Source organism: Anabas testudineus, chromosome 6 (genome assembly GCF_900324465.2).
Source record: "Anabas testudineus chromosome 6, fAnaTes1.2, whole genome shotgun sequence".
Lineage (NCBI taxonomy): Eukaryota > Metazoa > Chordata > Actinopteri > Anabantiformes > Anabantidae > Anabas > Anabas testudineus.
Genome location: NC_046615.1, coordinates 7,095,203 through 7,112,402, shown reverse-complemented (window position 1 = coordinate 7,112,402; position 17,200 = coordinate 7,095,203). Strand labels below are relative to the sequence as shown.

The 17,200-nt window shown below is 38.7% G+C and overlaps 1 protein-coding gene across 1 annotated transcript; it reads right to left on the bottom strand.

The window, feature by feature from the left end:
- Positions 1-47: 47 nt before the first annotated feature.
- Positions 48-16,403, bottom strand: cracr2aa (calcium release activated channel regulator 2Aa). Its single transcript, XM_026365984.1, has 18 exons — positions 16,270-16,403; positions 12,875-13,237; positions 11,289-11,400; positions 11,002-11,191; positions 9,765-9,911; positions 9,022-9,112; positions 8,798-8,893; positions 7,758-7,945; positions 7,295-7,366; positions 6,997-7,042; positions 6,740-6,828; positions 6,236-6,584; positions 4,352-4,484; positions 3,828-3,909; positions 3,481-3,595; positions 3,073-3,174; positions 2,733-2,809; positions 48-2,232 (listed from the first exon to the last, which is right to left on the bottom strand). Exons 2-18 carry the CDS (start codon positions 13,055-13,057, stop codon positions 2,145-2,147), a joined length of 2,160 nt encoding a protein of 719 aa, XP_026221769.1. The 5' UTR covers positions 13,058-13,237; positions 16,270-16,403; the 3' UTR covers positions 48-2,144.
- Between the last annotated feature and the right edge of the window lie 797 nt (positions 16,404-17,200).

Below are 17,200 nucleotides of genomic sequence, written 5' to 3'. Positions count from 1 at the left end.
TCCTATAGTTTCATACGCATCCATTAAACACTCTTTTTTTGGGGGGGTTTGAGATTCAGTATAACAGAGTTTCTTTAGTGTCCATCTGGACACATTTCATGTAAAGAGAATTCCACGTAAATTCCTTTGTATTTGGACAGTAATCCATGCTCCGTGGGAAGAGCTGCTCCTAAGCTTTAGTAAACCAGTATCTGATCTCAGATGTCAATGTGCTTCTAAGACGAGTGAGGGAAATAATGATCAAAGCTGGAGACCCGCAGCAGTGCTCTGCTAATATCTTGGTTTGAAACCTGAAAAATCCTGTTTGTTTTACTATACATGTGGATGCATTGATGTGTTTACAGGCTACTGAAGTCTTAAACATTACTGGCGCAAATTACTGGAGTCTTTCCACTTCACCTGTGCTTTTATTAAAGTCATTGCCAAGGTACCCACTGAAGGGTTTTCTTCAGTCACGATGTGGATCTGGATTACCTGAAGGGCATCTGAATAGTTTTAAAACATCACTTCAATATTCCTAGTATTAGCCTCCAACTATATATCCACTAAGGATTAAAATGTGACACTACTGGGTCCAGAGAAAGTCAAGAACCTGTAACCAAAGGCTGAAACCAAAATGAACACCTGGGAGCAATGAAGGAATCTAATTTATTTTTTAAGCATGCAGCTAACGCTACTGACAACCAATGCAAAGTGCAGTAACAAACTGGGTGCTGCTTTCTCTGAGCACATAGAATGACTATTTCTTTGACAGTTAAGCAATACAATGTTATGAGAAATTATTGCTTATAATAAATTATACTTGATAAGTACATTTATTAATGTAAAATAACTGTATTGAAAGAGCACATCTGGATTCTGTCCACAAGTATTTATCTGAGGAAAGCTGCTTAAATAAACACACACCTAAATGCCATATACGGTCATATTTTTAAAAATCACAATAATTCTAATAAATTGATATTGATTGATATTTATATCTAATAAAATAAATTGGCATGTTAATTCCACATGTATTACTTATACTGAATATGTTGTTTCACATATTGTCATGTCAAGTTAAACTGATGAAATAAACAGTAATGTCCAAACTTATCCACTGGGTGATGCTGTCTAACTGATTTTCATATCATTGAACCAAAAGCTGTATGAGAAGGAAGTGACAAGAGCTTTACATACAATATACACATAACCAACCTTTTATTAAATTAATTATTTCACTTTATGCTATTTACTGTCTGTCATATATACACACATTAAAGTGGTGTGCAAGACACTGTGGTAGTGAAGGACTCTTGGTGACTCAACTGTAGTACAATATCAAACATGTTATGTTACAGCAACACCTTTTTCATAAAATACTACTAGTATACTAGAATACTTGGTTAGGAGGGGAGTGAAAAGACTGTATTGTCTTTTGGCAGTTTACAAAGTACAATACAACTGAGCTATGCTCCACCACAATTCCCACAACAAGGTTCTTTTGTGGATTTAACTTTAACACAACATTTTTTTTTTTAATGCAGTGAAAGTACATCTGTGCTGGGAAATGTCACATAACACCACCTGAAATCTCGGCTCAAATCGCCACAGAATTCAATTAACACCTCTTCACGAAGTTAGTGTGAACTGCAGGGCTGTTTGACAATTCAATTAGACAGTTGTTCATATTACTGTGTGTATGTGATACATGTGTACAAAAAGGTGAAAAAACTAAATACCTAAAACGACACGACACAGAGAACGAATATATTAATATATACAGTAAAATCCCAATTTGACATAAATATTTCTGAGTTAGTGAATGTTATATCACACATTTTAAAAAATAACACAGTCATAGTTTGACTTAAAAGAGATACATTTGTTCAGGTATTTGACATTTCTTAAATTATTATTATTATTTTAGTACAATGTCATAAAACAGTAGTTTGAGATTATTTTCAAACTGCTAATTACATGGGTGATCATGTAAACTGTAGTAGACTCTGTATAATAGTGCAACAACATTGTGATACAGGACAACATATATTATAGTGCTGGGTTTACCCAGACTGCTACAAGGCTGAAGAGTGGGTGAAAACCACATTGTGTATTGTAGTAAAGGGTAGTGCTACTGTGTATGTGTGTTAACTGTTTAACTGCTAGCAGCAGGATCTCTTCTTCTCAGATGAGACGCTGTCCAGCTGGATCGTCTTCTCCTTCTCTCTGTCCTCTTGTTCCTTCAAAATTCTTAGAAACACAATGAGGCATAAAAATATGCTGCAAGTAAACCACAAAGTCCGGTGTCCTTTGTACTTTCTTTGCTTTGAAGACGTGTGCTTGGTGGCTGCAACTGCAACATTTCAACCTGCACATGCTGTACCAGGTCTGCATGGATGCCATAAGAGCTTTTTTTTTTTTTTTAAACTCTGGGGGGGGTTATTTGTAGCACTTCCCGCAGTTGTTTGTCATGTAGCTGTGTGAAGTCTAGCTGCATCTAAATTTACTGTGTGATTACTTTAGGCAGAAATGTCTGTGACCACAGATTACTGCAGTCAGCTTGAGTGCAGAAACAGCTGATGAAGTACCTTTATCTTAGAACTAATGAAGTATCTGTCTTTTTTGCTTCAGAAATAATCCCAATCTGACGCCCTTCAAGCAGGCAATTGCACTATATATGCATTTAGTGAAACACAACTATTGTTTGTTTTGTTTGTTCTTGTACTACATAAACTATTAATTTTGCTTACCTGGCCAAATGAACCATGGACTCCACCACGTTGTGTCCAGAGTATGCACTGCACTCATAGAAAGTCATTTGGCAGTCCTGAAAAAATTAGCCAATTGATTACAGCTGTCATTACCACAAAACAGAAGGAAACCTGTCATTGAAATGAGCCGGCTGTCTGTGCAATTTTAACTTTTTGCACATTGATAAGTGCAAGCCTATGAAAAAATTCACATTAGCTCCCATAGTACTTTCCAAGTTCCACAGACACACCACACAGCACCAGACTAGAAATAAAAGAAAAGAAGAATGAAGATAAAATGCCCCCACAATCATAAAAAAGAAAAGTGCATAGAGGAAACCTTGGCTAGTCTTTCACCCAGTCCTTTTTGAACTTGTCTCTCCAAATCTTTGTCTGTTTTGTTTCCCAAAAGCATGGTGGGAATGTCATCGCCTGCACTCTCCTATAAAAAAAGAACACAGACGAAAAGAATAGAAGCTGAAAAACATCATCACTTCATCTTCAGAGGCTCTATTAAGCCTAAAACACTAAAACAGTACATCTGCTTCACTGTTACCTACCTACTGCTTGAAAATTAGCCTGTGAGAACAGGCAAATCAACATTGCATCACCTAACCTTATATTTGTCCCTTGAACATTACCATGGTGTGAAAACATACACCCACTCTGTTTCTTCAAATATAAAGGTGATTTGCACACAATACAAAGTAAAACAAAATCATGTTCTGTGTGCGTGCACCAGAACTACCTTTACACTCGTCAGCCACTGTCGGACACTTGTGAAGCTCTGCTCGATTGTGATGTCATACATCACAATTACACCGTCAGCCTTACGAAAGAACTGTTTGGTGATGCTTCGATACCTGCAGTAGGAAAAGGAGGAAGTAGACAATACATTATCTTGTTATTACTACAATTTTACCCTTTAAGCTTCTTAATACTGAGATATTCCTCTTATTACCTTGTTATTTCTGAAATATTAGTCCAATGTTTCACTGTTATTTTAAATTGCTACCAATTATTAAAACACCGCACCAGATAGAAGTGACGTAGAGTATAATATGGCTTTGTCGTTGCCTCGTGCTGAAACCTCACCTCTCCTGTCCTGCTGTATCCCACATTTGCAGGGCCACCTGGATGTTGTCCACAGTTATTGTCTTTACACTGTAGTCTATACCTGCACATACAAGAAAAGGGTTTCTCTAATCAAAAACAAATATTGAGCATTGTATAATTGTTATAGTTAATGACAAATATCCAAACTAGAAGTACCCAATGGCCTTAATGAACTAATCCTAAAAATGTTGTAATACGTTGAACGAATATGTTGGAAAAGTCCACAGCTTTCACAGATTAATAGCTTTAACACATAATCTGCTACTGTACTTCCAAACCTTTCGAAGGCCTAACTGTAATTCTTTGTCTGTGTCTGGTTGCTCTTTGTCTTTAACTACCCTGACACTCCAAAGTACTGCTAACACTGCTGTACTCATACAAATGAAAGTGCTTAGTGCAGGGCCTGAGGTCAACCACAGGGCCTAGTGTTTCGTCTTCAGTCACAGGAACTAACAAGGGTTGTAAGTGTGTTTGCACCATCGCTTAAATTATAAAGTACGTACCCACAGTGGCAGATGTGCCAGGGTGGAAACAGTCATCACAAAAACGTCGAAGGAGGGAGGTTTTTCCAACACTAGAGTTTCCCACTAGCACAATCTTAAAGAGACGGTCAGGCGACGAGGGACCACCTTCCTCCTGAATGAATAGATGAATATAGAGAGCAGTTACTTTAAAAGGGGTATACACTTCTCTCCTAAAGTACTGGAAAAGTGCAACCAGTTACTTTATTTTTCCAGCCTTTCACTGTAGCCTCTCACACCTTTGTACTCACTTTGGCCATATTCTTTTCATCTTTAAACACAGTGTTTTGTAATTATCTTCATTGCTCCTTTCAAGACCTACCCCGCTCATCACAAAATGTGCAGATCTATATTAATCTCCAGTTGCCTTTTGTGACTTTTTCACTGGCCTTGTGGACTGGTGTTTGTCTAAAGCTGCCTTTAACTCCCAAGCTTTTTCTGCTGGTAGTTTGCTGCCAGGTGGATAGATCGCATAGATCACATTTTTCTCCACAAATGAGGCATATGCACTTTTTCTTCGCTGTCGTAAAAAAGAACTCTTCCTCCCAGTCATTGTGAAAATGTTTGAGTTTTTCTCGCTTTTCTGCCATGTTTGTCTTGTTTTTGGAGGGTTAAAAACCACAGCTACCTGCCCATCATAGCTGTGCCTGTTTACACGTCTCAGGATTTCCAGCATTTATAAGCATGATTTGTGCATAAGTCAATCTACACCAGTGCAAGTGTTATTAGCTCAAAAAGGTGACTTGCGCCATCCCTGTGGGTGACCAGATGCCCCCCTCTGCTTTATAGGGTATAAATCCACTTGTCCAGTCTAAATCCTTCCACCTCTTGCCACTGATGAACTTCTTTGTTGTTTTGCCTGTGAGTTTTGGGTCATTATCATAATGTGTTACATAATCATTGAAGATTATAGTGCAGATCCTTTCTTTCTCCAAACTTTAGTCTTTCCATCACTTTGATAAAGGTTTATCTTTGTCTCATCAGTCTATAAAACCTTGTCCCAGACTTTTTGAGGCTCATTTCTTGGTAAATTCCAGTCTGACCTCCCTGTTCTTCCTGCTAATGAGTGGTTTGCATCTTGTGGTGCAGCCACGGTACTTTTATTCTGCAAGTCTTCTGCAAACAGTAGATTGTGATACCCTCATTTCTGCACTCTGTAGGTTTTTGCTGATGTCACAAAAGTTGTTTTAGGGTCTTTCTTTACAGCTCTCACAATCAATGCATTTACATGCACACAAGTAACCAGGTTACTAAGAGAAACCAGGTTTCTTAGGTAATTGGGGAACAAGCCGAATTTTCAGAAATTAGTTTTATTGAGAAAGCCGACTGTAACCTGGTTACTAAAGCGGAGTAAACACACTGAATGTTACTGTCTTCAACTGCTGTTGTCTTGTTTTTCACACATAGACAGCTCTGGTTTTCATGCTGGTTACACCTCTTAACTATAAATGCAGTCTGAACAGGCAAAACCCAAATCTGAAACTGAGCGTAGACATTCAGTGCTGTTTGTTGTTTAAATAATTATGTAATAGGACACTGCTGGGCAACAAAACACACCTGTCAGTCCCATGTTCTGATACTTTAGCCTACATTAAAAATGTGTGGGTTCAAACAAATGGTGATATCTTTAAGTTGTGTATCTGATCCAGATGTAAACACCTGTAAATGAAAGTTGAAATGTTGATTTCCATTACTTTTGGAGGGGAGTGTAGGAACTAGTTTTAAGAACTCCAGTTAAGCACTAGTTTGTGCTTATATTTACAGTATTTTCATTGCTGTAGTTCACGTACATCACAGAAATTAAATGCGTGCCTTATGCACAGTGAATACAGTGATTACAATCAATCAATGACTACACATGCTTACATTTAAGCTGGTCTCCTTGCCAACAGGCTGACCCCTCGGAGATGTTGGAGTTTCTCTTTTCTCCGTATTTGTCGTTGATTGTTGTTGCTGGGGAGATGATGCACATGGGTAGATATCGCTCATCACCAAGTCTATATTCTCCTCATTGTCAGAGGCTTCCTCTCCTTCACTACACTCCTGAAGAGGAGTCTGAGCCTGACAGTTGTTCTGGAGTAAGTGTGGGAGGTGGTCCTCCTCAATGGAGATGATCCTCTGGAGGTGCCCTCCTGTCTTTGGGCACGATGGTTGGCATGACCCATTGGCTAGGTTCTGCCTTACACAGTTGGAGGTCTGCTCCTCCTGATCCTCACTTTTTTTTTTTTTAAGAAAAAAAGCATTACAGCACACAGTAGTAATGGAACAAGACAGATCAAATGTAATGTACAAAGGTGGCTTATGCTTAACTTGACAACCTGACAAGGACATGTTCAGTTTTATTTGGTCTATCACCCAGGGATGATTTACCTTTTGAAGAAATTTGTGTTTGTGTGTTTCACAACACCGATTAAAGGCCTCTCCTTCAAACATGGCGCCTTCTGAGAATTCTTTGGATTCTGCAGAATTAAAACACAAATACACATTGTGAGTGATTAGTTGTTAGGCCACTGGTGATCATTTATATTTTTTCTATTCCACTTGTCTTCAAAAAGATGACAAGTAAGTGCAGACCAGAGAAATTTAAAATAATATGTAAATTATCTGTGCTAATAAATTACACATACCTGATAACACATGTCCTTTTCATCTCGTAAATGTTTGTTCATTTCCCTGGATACAACAACAAAATGAAAACAGCATTGAAGACAGAGTGCTAAGTCTTTCCATGGCAGTGGACTATTACACAATTGCCACCACTGTGTAACTAGATTGTCAAATTTGAATATATTTAATTTTAATGCCTTGCCTTGTTTGATAGCTGTTAGATGTTTACTAGCTATAATGGCTTTGATACACAACTCACACACCTTTTTGTAAGCTCTGCACAGTTATATCTCTATTATATTTTCTCTCTGATCATACCTCAAGAGATCCAGCTGTTTGAGGAGGCTTGCTCGCTCTCGCTGCAGTCCCTCAGTCAGTCTGTATATTTCCCTGTGTTGGACAACAATGCATCTTATTTTTACCAAAACTCTATAATCAAGCAGACATGGTCTGAGGTTACAATTTATTATAAACATGTGATGAAATTTAACCCAGAGCACAGAAAGTTAAACCAAGTTACAGTACGAGATTAAAATGATACAGAGGGTCGCAACAAGACTAACAGAAAGTAGATGAACAGAATAAAAGAGTAAACCTCAGACTATTCATAAGAATGAGAGCCCCTAAAAATACATCAACTTGACTACTATCGTTACCATCTGCCTGTATAACAGGCTAAATGATCTCAGTAGTTTTTAGCCTGAGGACAATAGAGGCTGAATAATCAAGTCTGAAGTTATAAGACACCTTAGAAAATACGACTATCAACAGTACAACTCACATCTCCTTCTCCTCGTGAAGTCTTGTGGACTGCTCCTGCAGCAGACTCAGCTGGTCCTGTGCCATGATCAGCTCTTGGCTGGTGCGCTCCAGCTCCTGTGCTAACTCATCGTTCACCTGCTTCAGCTTCACATTCTCCACCTTGGTAACATGTTGTTCACTATGAAGCTCGTGGCACTGGTGCTCTAACTGGGAATGTAACAAGAAAATATCAGAGAAGACAAATAAATAAAGTGTCCTGGGTACACATCCAGACAACCGCCTGTCTTTGTTCCCTCAGCTGTTAGAAAGAATGGCTGTCCCAGTCATAGCATGAACATGAGGAAACAGAATGGCATGAAAACCTTCAAACAACCGACTGCCTCAAAATATCTTCTAATAAACAGTAAACCACACTAAATATTTTCAAAGCTGTGTCAGGTGTTACCAGTGAATGGACAACTGTTATTCTCCACAAACAAGGAACTTGGTAAACACTCTGTAGATCTGACAAATTAATTAGAGGCGCTAAGGAGCTGTGAAGAGAGGAGAAGTCCTTGCAGTGAGGCGTGACCAGAATTAATTCCAGCTCACTAATTAGACTTAAAAGCCTGAGTGCAAGTCTGTAAATAGAGGTGTGATGGAACCTATTAACATCCATCAGCACCTATCAACACAAGTTGTTATTGCTGCTCACTGAAGAAACATTATTTGATAAAAGTAGTAAAATGACAACTAGATACAACTGAGTGTTAATGCTGCTATGAAAATGTTCTCACTCACATCAGATTGACTGTGGTAATGAGTATGTGTGGACCACATTATCTTTCTAACCCTGTTTACACTTGGTTTTAAAATGTGTCTTGGGCAAAGGGATCACAAGTGGACTGCTGAGACAAATGACCATTCACACCTCTCCATCTACAGTACTTGTGTTTCCTGAAAGGTGTTTTCAGATTCTGTAAGTACTGCGTAACTGCTAACATGTAAAGTTTTTCCATAAACTGTGACTGTCAACACTGATCCACTATTAGAAAATCCTTTTTGCTACATCTCACTCACCCTTCTCTGTTTCTGGAAGAGTTGTTCCAGCTCTCTTTCTTTGCTGGACAGCTGCTGCTCCAGATCTTGACTACGAGACAGAAACCGTTCATAGTCCTTTAGGGCAAAGATAAAAGAGGGAGGCAAGGGAACACAGATGAGGCCAAAATGACATAACATAACAATGTTTAGTCAATTTGAAAGCAAAGAGGAAAACTGCTTTGACAGTACTAAGAAGTTTGTACCTGCAGTACAATCCTGTCTTTTTCATTTTTTATCTGCTGCTCCATTTCTTCATACAGACGCTGGATCTCATCATCGTGTGTTGCTGCTTTTCTGTATGAATACAATTCTGATGTGATACATGCATCTACAAACCTCATTTGTAGTAAAGTTGGCATTTTTCTTTCTAAAATGCAAAAAAAATGATGCAACACTTGCGACTGTCGTATGCTTACTACTGTATTACTTCACCTTTCCTTTTAATTACACTTGTCTGTGTCTACTGAGTCACCCATGCTGTAGGTACTGATCCACACACATACCATCAGAGATATTCTTCTTTCACTTTTAACACTCTGGATGGTCTTTTTGTTTTCTCTTTAGCACTGAGAACCTGATGTTATTTTTTTCCCAGTAGCATTGCTGGTCTCTCATAAAATGCCACCCGAAGGCTCGATGTTCAGGCACATTCAACAGTGGTTTCACCCTCAGTCTTTACGCACTGAGATTTCCCTGAATTGTTTCAACATATTATGCACTATAGATGGTGAAATATCTTCATTATTTGCAATCTTCTGTTGAGAAATTTTTCTGAGATCTATAATCTAGAACTCCGTGACAATTTACAAAATTATCTTATTTTCCCCACAACAACAACAGAGCATGTGGGAGATTACATAGAAACCACGTTTTCAAATACAAAAATACATCTCATAATCCTCTAAACCTTCCACAACAAATAATAATCTAAATGACCTTCCCTGACCTTTTGAGAGCGCTCTCCATCTCCCTTCTCTCCTGGTTGGCATCTTTAATTTGGGAGGTCACTCTGGCCAAGAAGTCCTCAAAATTGGATAAAAGGTGTGGTTCATCTCGGCGCAGCTGAGCCCACAAACTGCGCACCTCAGCAGGACTGATAGGATAGAAGCAGAAGTAACTAAGAGCATCGAGTCAGAGTCGTTGTCAGAGAGGTTTGACAACGATTTTACTATCCTGAACATAAAAACATAAATAACGTAGTGACAACATAGGTGGAAATCCCAGCTCAACATAGAAGTAACTCAGGTGCTGTACCAGATTACAGAGGCCTTTATAAGGACAAAACATTCATAACTCTTTCAGTGTGTTCCAAGGCAACATATACGCCAACTAGACAGCAAATGTAATTAATAGGATTCACATTAAAAATATACAGTACATGAGACACAAAACTGTGTGATTTTATTTCCAGAGCAAAGTCATTTGCCTGTGAACTACGTTAAGGTCAGGATATTCAAAGAAATCCCAGAAAGACTTCTCATCCTTAAAGTCTGGCCAACATCAATATCAGTTAGTGCTGCACAACCTGACCTGATCTAAAATGCCATCTCTAGTTCAGGTAGGCGGAAACCAACGGACTGTGTGAATCTGGCATCCACCACAGCTACTGTTTACTTATACTGAGTTGGACGTGTTTGTTAAAGGTGAGTCTAGTCATGCATTTCCTAAGATCCTGTCATTATATTTTTTCCAGTCTAACAAACCAGTGTGTAAACAGACCTCAACTAGGGTTACTAATGACCTGTTAATGCTGTGTGAAATACCAATGCAGAGAAATATAAAAATGTTTATAGTAATTCATTTAGATTTGTTTGTCACCTTTTTTATGTGACTGGCTCTAGAGTTAAGTTCTTCAAAAATCCAATCAATAAAAAAAAAAAATACATGTATATACTGTATATGTATATATAAAATATATATATTCTGTGCTTCAAATGCAATCCCAGTAAAACACTTGAATATTTAAATAGTAACGCTTTAATACACAGAGACAGAGCACAGATTGCTTGAGTGGAAACTTCCAACTCCTGTTTATTTTGCACAGCTGATTAAATTCTCAGGCTAAGTCACCTAAAATACAGTGTAGACCTACAGGAAATGCTAACAAAGTGGGCAAAGATATGAAGTTGATCTAACAACACAGGCTATAATCACAGGTACACACCAATGCATACAGTACTCACTCTTCAAATACACTGTTGGCTCCGAGGCTCTCCATAAGCATGCAAAAGTGTTTCTCTTCCTCATCCTCATCTCCTTTTCCTAGGCTCTCCTCCCACTGGGTCTGGTACAGAATCTCTGGAGGGCTTTCACAGGGGTTCTTCTCCTCCATGCTTTCTTCTACAGAAATCTTACGGCCAAATAAAAACTCACCTAGAAAAAGCAAAAGCTCAGGGTCACAATCAAAACCTCAGACTGCCCCTGATAATCTTAGAAGCACTGTGCAAGTACAAAGAGTATATAAACATACTGAAGCCTGAGGAGAACTCGCTGAGGGTAAGGTATCCATTGCTGTCAGAATCGAGGGTATCAAAGACGTTCTCCAACTCGTCTGCACTGAGAGGGAGCTCGCCATTCAGCCTCTGTATTGCAAGACACAAAACACAGCTGCTTTTGGCAATAACAAAGACTCAAGGACATTAACTCTACTGTAACTATAACAACTGATGCATGACTCTTATAAGGACAGCGATTTCCACAGCGACAAACATTTTCTGCAGAGAAATTAGGTGTAGGGTTTTGTGGTTTCAACCTACACCAGCCAAAATTAGACTGCATTAGTTCTGACACCACAGGATGGAATATATTCCTACTTCAACTAGAATATATTTAATGTCCATGCATCTTTAAATCCATTAACATCTGTGAGCTCTTTAGTGCAGCTAAAATCTCCAATGACTGACCACTGGTCAGCTCCACTAGAACAGATTTTGATCCTTTATTACAGGCGTTTTAGTAGAATGAGATATTTTTTGAGAAAGCAGTGACAGCAGTTTCTTAAGTAAAAAAAGAAAACATTCAAAAATCGCATAAAAGACAATGACAATAACCTTTGGACCTTTTACGAGAAAAGCCAACACAGGCACATCTCATGGTTTTTATGTTGTGTTTACACTTCTCCAAATGTTGACTCAAGCCACACATACTGTACAATCCAGAGGAGGGACAGGAAAACGATAGCATCATTGTCAGAGTATCAGCTGTTCTTGTAAAGTGTGTTATCTGGGCAAAACATATCCCCTGTGTCAGCAAACAGTAGAACTGTAAAGCTTGTCAGTTGGTGGCCAACGTGTGAAACACACATTTAGCAGTGAAAATACTGCAGTTAAAAATGCTATGTCAACAGTACAGTTTGTTTCATCCTCTCCAAACTTCGACAGATTTTTGAAAAGTATAAAAAAAATTTAACTAACAGTACAAAGTGTTCAAATTACGTACAGTTTGTACTATTTAGTAAACCAATCATAGAGGGACTAGACTGTCCATCTCACCAACCAATTTCCTATTCATTATCATAAACGCCAGATCAAAGCCTTCTCTCTATGTATTTATGCTGCTCTGAGTGAGACTACAAGTGCTTTATCAAAGGTTTAGCCATGGCAGAGATGAATACCCGTGAAGTGAATCTGCACAATAATGTGAGTGGAGGAGTTGCATTACAAAGCTTCCACATAGCTCGCTGTGTCCTCAGTCTCTTTCATGCCACTTTTGCATAAAAGGTGCTGAATGAATTCTGTTCAGAATAATGAGCACACAGACCTTTCCTATTCTTTATGCTCATTATGTATTAATGATGGTGTTATTGCCGAAAAAATTAATAATGTGAATGTACAAAAGTAGATTCCAAAAATCAGAACTGATAATTACTAGGCCTGATTAGACGTCTCCACAAATTATTAAAGTTAGTAACGTTGACTTTCTGTTTTTTTCCAGGATAGCATACCTCTAAATTTGTTATTTCAATATCTAACACACAACAAAGGTTAGTCTTCACACTACCTACAAGATATTAGAGCTTGGTAGGTCCACAGCATGCATCTGTATCAGCAACCTCACCTGCATGTCACGTCTGTTGATGAAACCCTTGTTCTCAATGTCACACATCTGGAAGAATTCATGGGTTTTCTCCAAGATAGTATTTTGGTCCATGTCCCCACTCTCACTGCTTTCTTGCCTTTTCCATGCAGCCATAGGGGTCGAGGTGCCTGTGATGGCACAAGGAGCAGTAAAAGCTGCCATGGTGTTTGTGAGTCTGAATTAAGAGCCTTTCCCAGCTCCTTCACATGAGCCAGGTACAAACAGAAGAGCGGAGGAAAGAGGTCCTGGGCAAGTCAAGCTTCAGGATGCTGTACATCAGAAGCTTTCACCAATGTCACCAGTCATCTCTTAGCAACCACCTCTTTAATTAGCTGATGAAACCTAGGAGAGAGACAGAAGGAGAGTCGTCGGTTTAAATAAGTACAGTCCCTTGTTTAGTGAATATAGTCAATAACAACACCTTACTACCTACACCAACTAATAACACCCTAAACCATGATGCTGTAGAAGTCTATAAAACACAGCACTCTTTAAAAAAAATAGCACATTAATGGCAATAAAAACAAAGTGTAAACCGGCTGTAGCAAATTCATTTGCATTAAAATAAAGGACAGCGAATCGGATCAATTCAATTGTCCACCGATAGATAGCATAAATTTACAGGGAAATACTGCCAGTAAGCACATCACTGTGCTATGACGTTAGGACATTATATAAACCTGTATGTTTTTTTTTTTATCATAGCACTCTCTTTCTAACAATCTGATAAAGATGTAAAATGAAACCATGTGTGAGAAACATGGCCCAATGTGTGCTGTACACCTAAACCAAATGCAGCTTTTTTTTATTTTTTATTTTTATTTCAAGTACTTGTATGTCAACCATTGCTCTAATCAATGTCATCTGCCAAGTACTGTAAACGCAAAACTAAAAAGAAACTTTATGATGGCAGTATGATGAGATGGGTCCTGTCCTTGAAATATTGACTGAAATAACACAGCGGCAAGCTTCATACAGACTACAGCTCAATGTGCTCTGGTTTGGAAGACTTCCTTCTGGTGGTTGTTGAGCACCGTGACTTTGCTCAGTCAATTCATGACCAAGAACATCAGACAGTGCACGCTGAACCCACACAAATATTGATATGTGGGACAGGTGAGACAAACACACAGGAAAAGGTGACGTGTGGGTAGAAAAGTGGGACAGAAAAAACTATAAGGTCAGACATGTACTACACACATTACACAGAATTCAAACTTTACTACTCTTAGTAGCACAATATTTTACTTGCTTATAAAGTTTTCACAAGTGTTAATTCATTAAACCTACATCTAATTCCCTTCTGATTCTGTATCTCCCATTACTATAAAGCCACATTGGGCTGCTACTTCAGACTTATATCCAAATATTTCTAATAAAACATCATTTTCAGAGGTACTAGAAAACGTAACTAACAACATTTTATAGATCTCAACATTTCTACAAAACTTTGTGGTTTTTGTTATTATGTATGTCATTGTTGGAAGCTTGAGCCTGAACGTTGTGCAAGATCTTGCAAGCATGACAAACCTCATGACAAAAATCAGCAACCCACAATAAACAACAGATAAAGTTTAAGCATGAGGAAGGAAATAAGAAAGGGAACTACTGCTGTTTGGAAAGAATGATGAATGATGTAGTGTTTTTTGTTCCAAGGTGCACAATAATACATAATATTGTCTAATCTCTACAGACCTATACCCAGACTGGAACAGACCTATTGGACAGGAGCCACAGAAAGCTTAAAGACTATTTTGTACAACTCAGTAAATGTGTTGGGATTGGTGGCCAGTGACCTAAGATTGGAGAAAAAGGACATCAGAAAAGAGAAACATTCTGATGGCATCTGGCAGGACATTTGATTTCATACATACACTTCAATAGACAGACGTTTTGTCCATAGACTGCACCTTACACATATTCTGACACAAGAGTCTGAGGTCACATTTTTGGTCCAACCTTACTACACTACAACACAATTGAACGGAATCAAATTGACTAGTTGCAATGACACAAAACTATTTCTCACCGTCCAGAGATCTGCGGTTGAATGCTGGAGCTTTCTGCTTTGCATACAGTTACCTTATCTTTTTCAGGGTTCATGTGAAACAGCTGCTTGAGCTACAACACTTACTACCTGCCAAGTCACACAAGTTTAAACATGAATGAAAACCATGTTTATAGCAACACAAAGTAACTAAGATGTATAAGAAAATTAACGGAACAGATGGAGGACAGACTGTGTGCCTAAAGGCTTACAAAGCTACAATACTGAACAGGATGCACACAAATAAGGTACAGTGTGTTCAACTGATATGAGTTTCACTTGCCTGTCTGAATACAGGCCGCATGATGCTCTTACTCATACACACACTTAGGCTATTATCTGGAGACAATTTTTTGTCGTTTGTTTGTTGTATTTATTTTGTAATTGTTTAATTTTCTTTTTTTTTTTTTTTGTGCCAATTAGGGATGTATTGGTCATCCCATAGCTCTGTCTACGGTTTCTGTGGTTGACTTGAAATTTGGTGCATCTAGTCCTTGACAGATTGGCCTACCTCACTAGACCATTTTGCATTAGCTATTTAAAAAAAAAAAAAAACACTGATTGATTTTCTATGATGACAAATTACAGGGCTATTGAGGAAAAACAATCCTTTTGCAGCACGCTGTCTCCTTTGCTTTGCCATGTCTATGTTCATACCCTCACTCATCACTCACTTCAGTGGTTCATCCTCCTCTCTGCTTTTCCCAGCCTTATGGGCTCAAATAAACAATAAACAAAATATAATATAAAATAGTTCACTGTGAAATTTACAGCACATCAGTTGAAATCTCTGGAGAAATCTGTCCAAAAGCTCCTAATTAGGCCCCGTTAGCTAAACATGTATTCGTCTATGGCGCTGGATGTATTTCAGGTGTGAAGACAAGTCACAAGGCAAATCAAAATGAAATTCACATCCGATAACAATCAAAAGCCACCTGTAGCTGCCGAGGTTACCATATACCAATTTAAATAGCTTTTACATCTTCTAAGGACTTCTGTTACATGTCGTCGCAAAAAGTAAACAGAAGTCGCACAGAGGCGGAAAAAGGTCGTGATGAGCAAAACGGACACACAACAGGTTCCAGTTTCACAAAACACGTGTAGTTTACAAGATAAACCCTGGGTTTTTGAGAAACTTCCTGTAATACATAACGCCTCCTTGACATTGTGTAAATAAACTACTCCATAAACTAAGTTAGCGTTAGCTAGAAGGGACTTCCCTAGAAGTTGTAAAGTCAGGCTAACGGCGGAGAGCAGACAGCTCACAGGTTAATTAGCGCCAAGCTACAGGTGGAGGACTGATGGGGAACCAAAGTTTGCTACGTACCGGTGAATAAAAAGTGAATTTCAGCTCGGAGGACTTCATGAACTTGCTCTGTGACGGTCTTATCCGCTTTAAGTGAAGTTCTCTGTTTGTCTAAGTGTCACCTAGCGAGTGTGCAGGAATCTGACCGAGCACCGCCGGAGCAGCCTCAGAGGGAGGGGCTTCAACTGCCGTCATCGGTAGTAGCCATAGTAACCCCAAACCAGGAAGTCAACATGCAGCGTGGCCGAGGCCGGAGCGCTCTTCACTAAGTCCTTTCTTATAATCTTCCGTAAAGTCTTTCCGTAAAGTTTCTCTGTCATATTTTTGGAAGCTTTTCATGCTAGTCTGACTTTTCAAGAACTCAAAATTAATTATCCCACCAAATTAGATGATGGCACCTTTTCATTACTGTGATATTTATCTGTTTCCTTGTGTTCATGATGCATAACGTATTAAACATGTTTGTTAGCAAGGTATGAGGAAAAACCTAAAGTAATGTCACAACACTGCCTGAAGTGATGACGTTGTCCCACGTGGCTAGGGCAGCTTTTCTATTTTTATTTATTTATTTTAATTTTTTAGTTTTTTTCTGATCAGAGAAGTGAGAATGAATCATACATCAATCAACCACAACATTAAACCACTGGGGTGTCTTAATGGGATGTCTGATAGGTGTGACACCCTGTGTGTCATGTTCGGTGTCGACCACCACACCATTAAAACTACCAGGTTGTTTAAATGATGTGGCTCATCAGTGTTTACAGAGAAGATCCTACAGCTCTGAAGCGCTGTACAATACTGAACTCTGGTACAATGGCATAAAGAAGTGTTGAGCACTGGTACAGGTGAACATAACAACGAATCGTACATTGTGACATGCAGGAAAGGCATTCATGTTATTAAAAACACTAACTATGGCTAAGAGACATCAAATGACCTGTGAACTATTCCA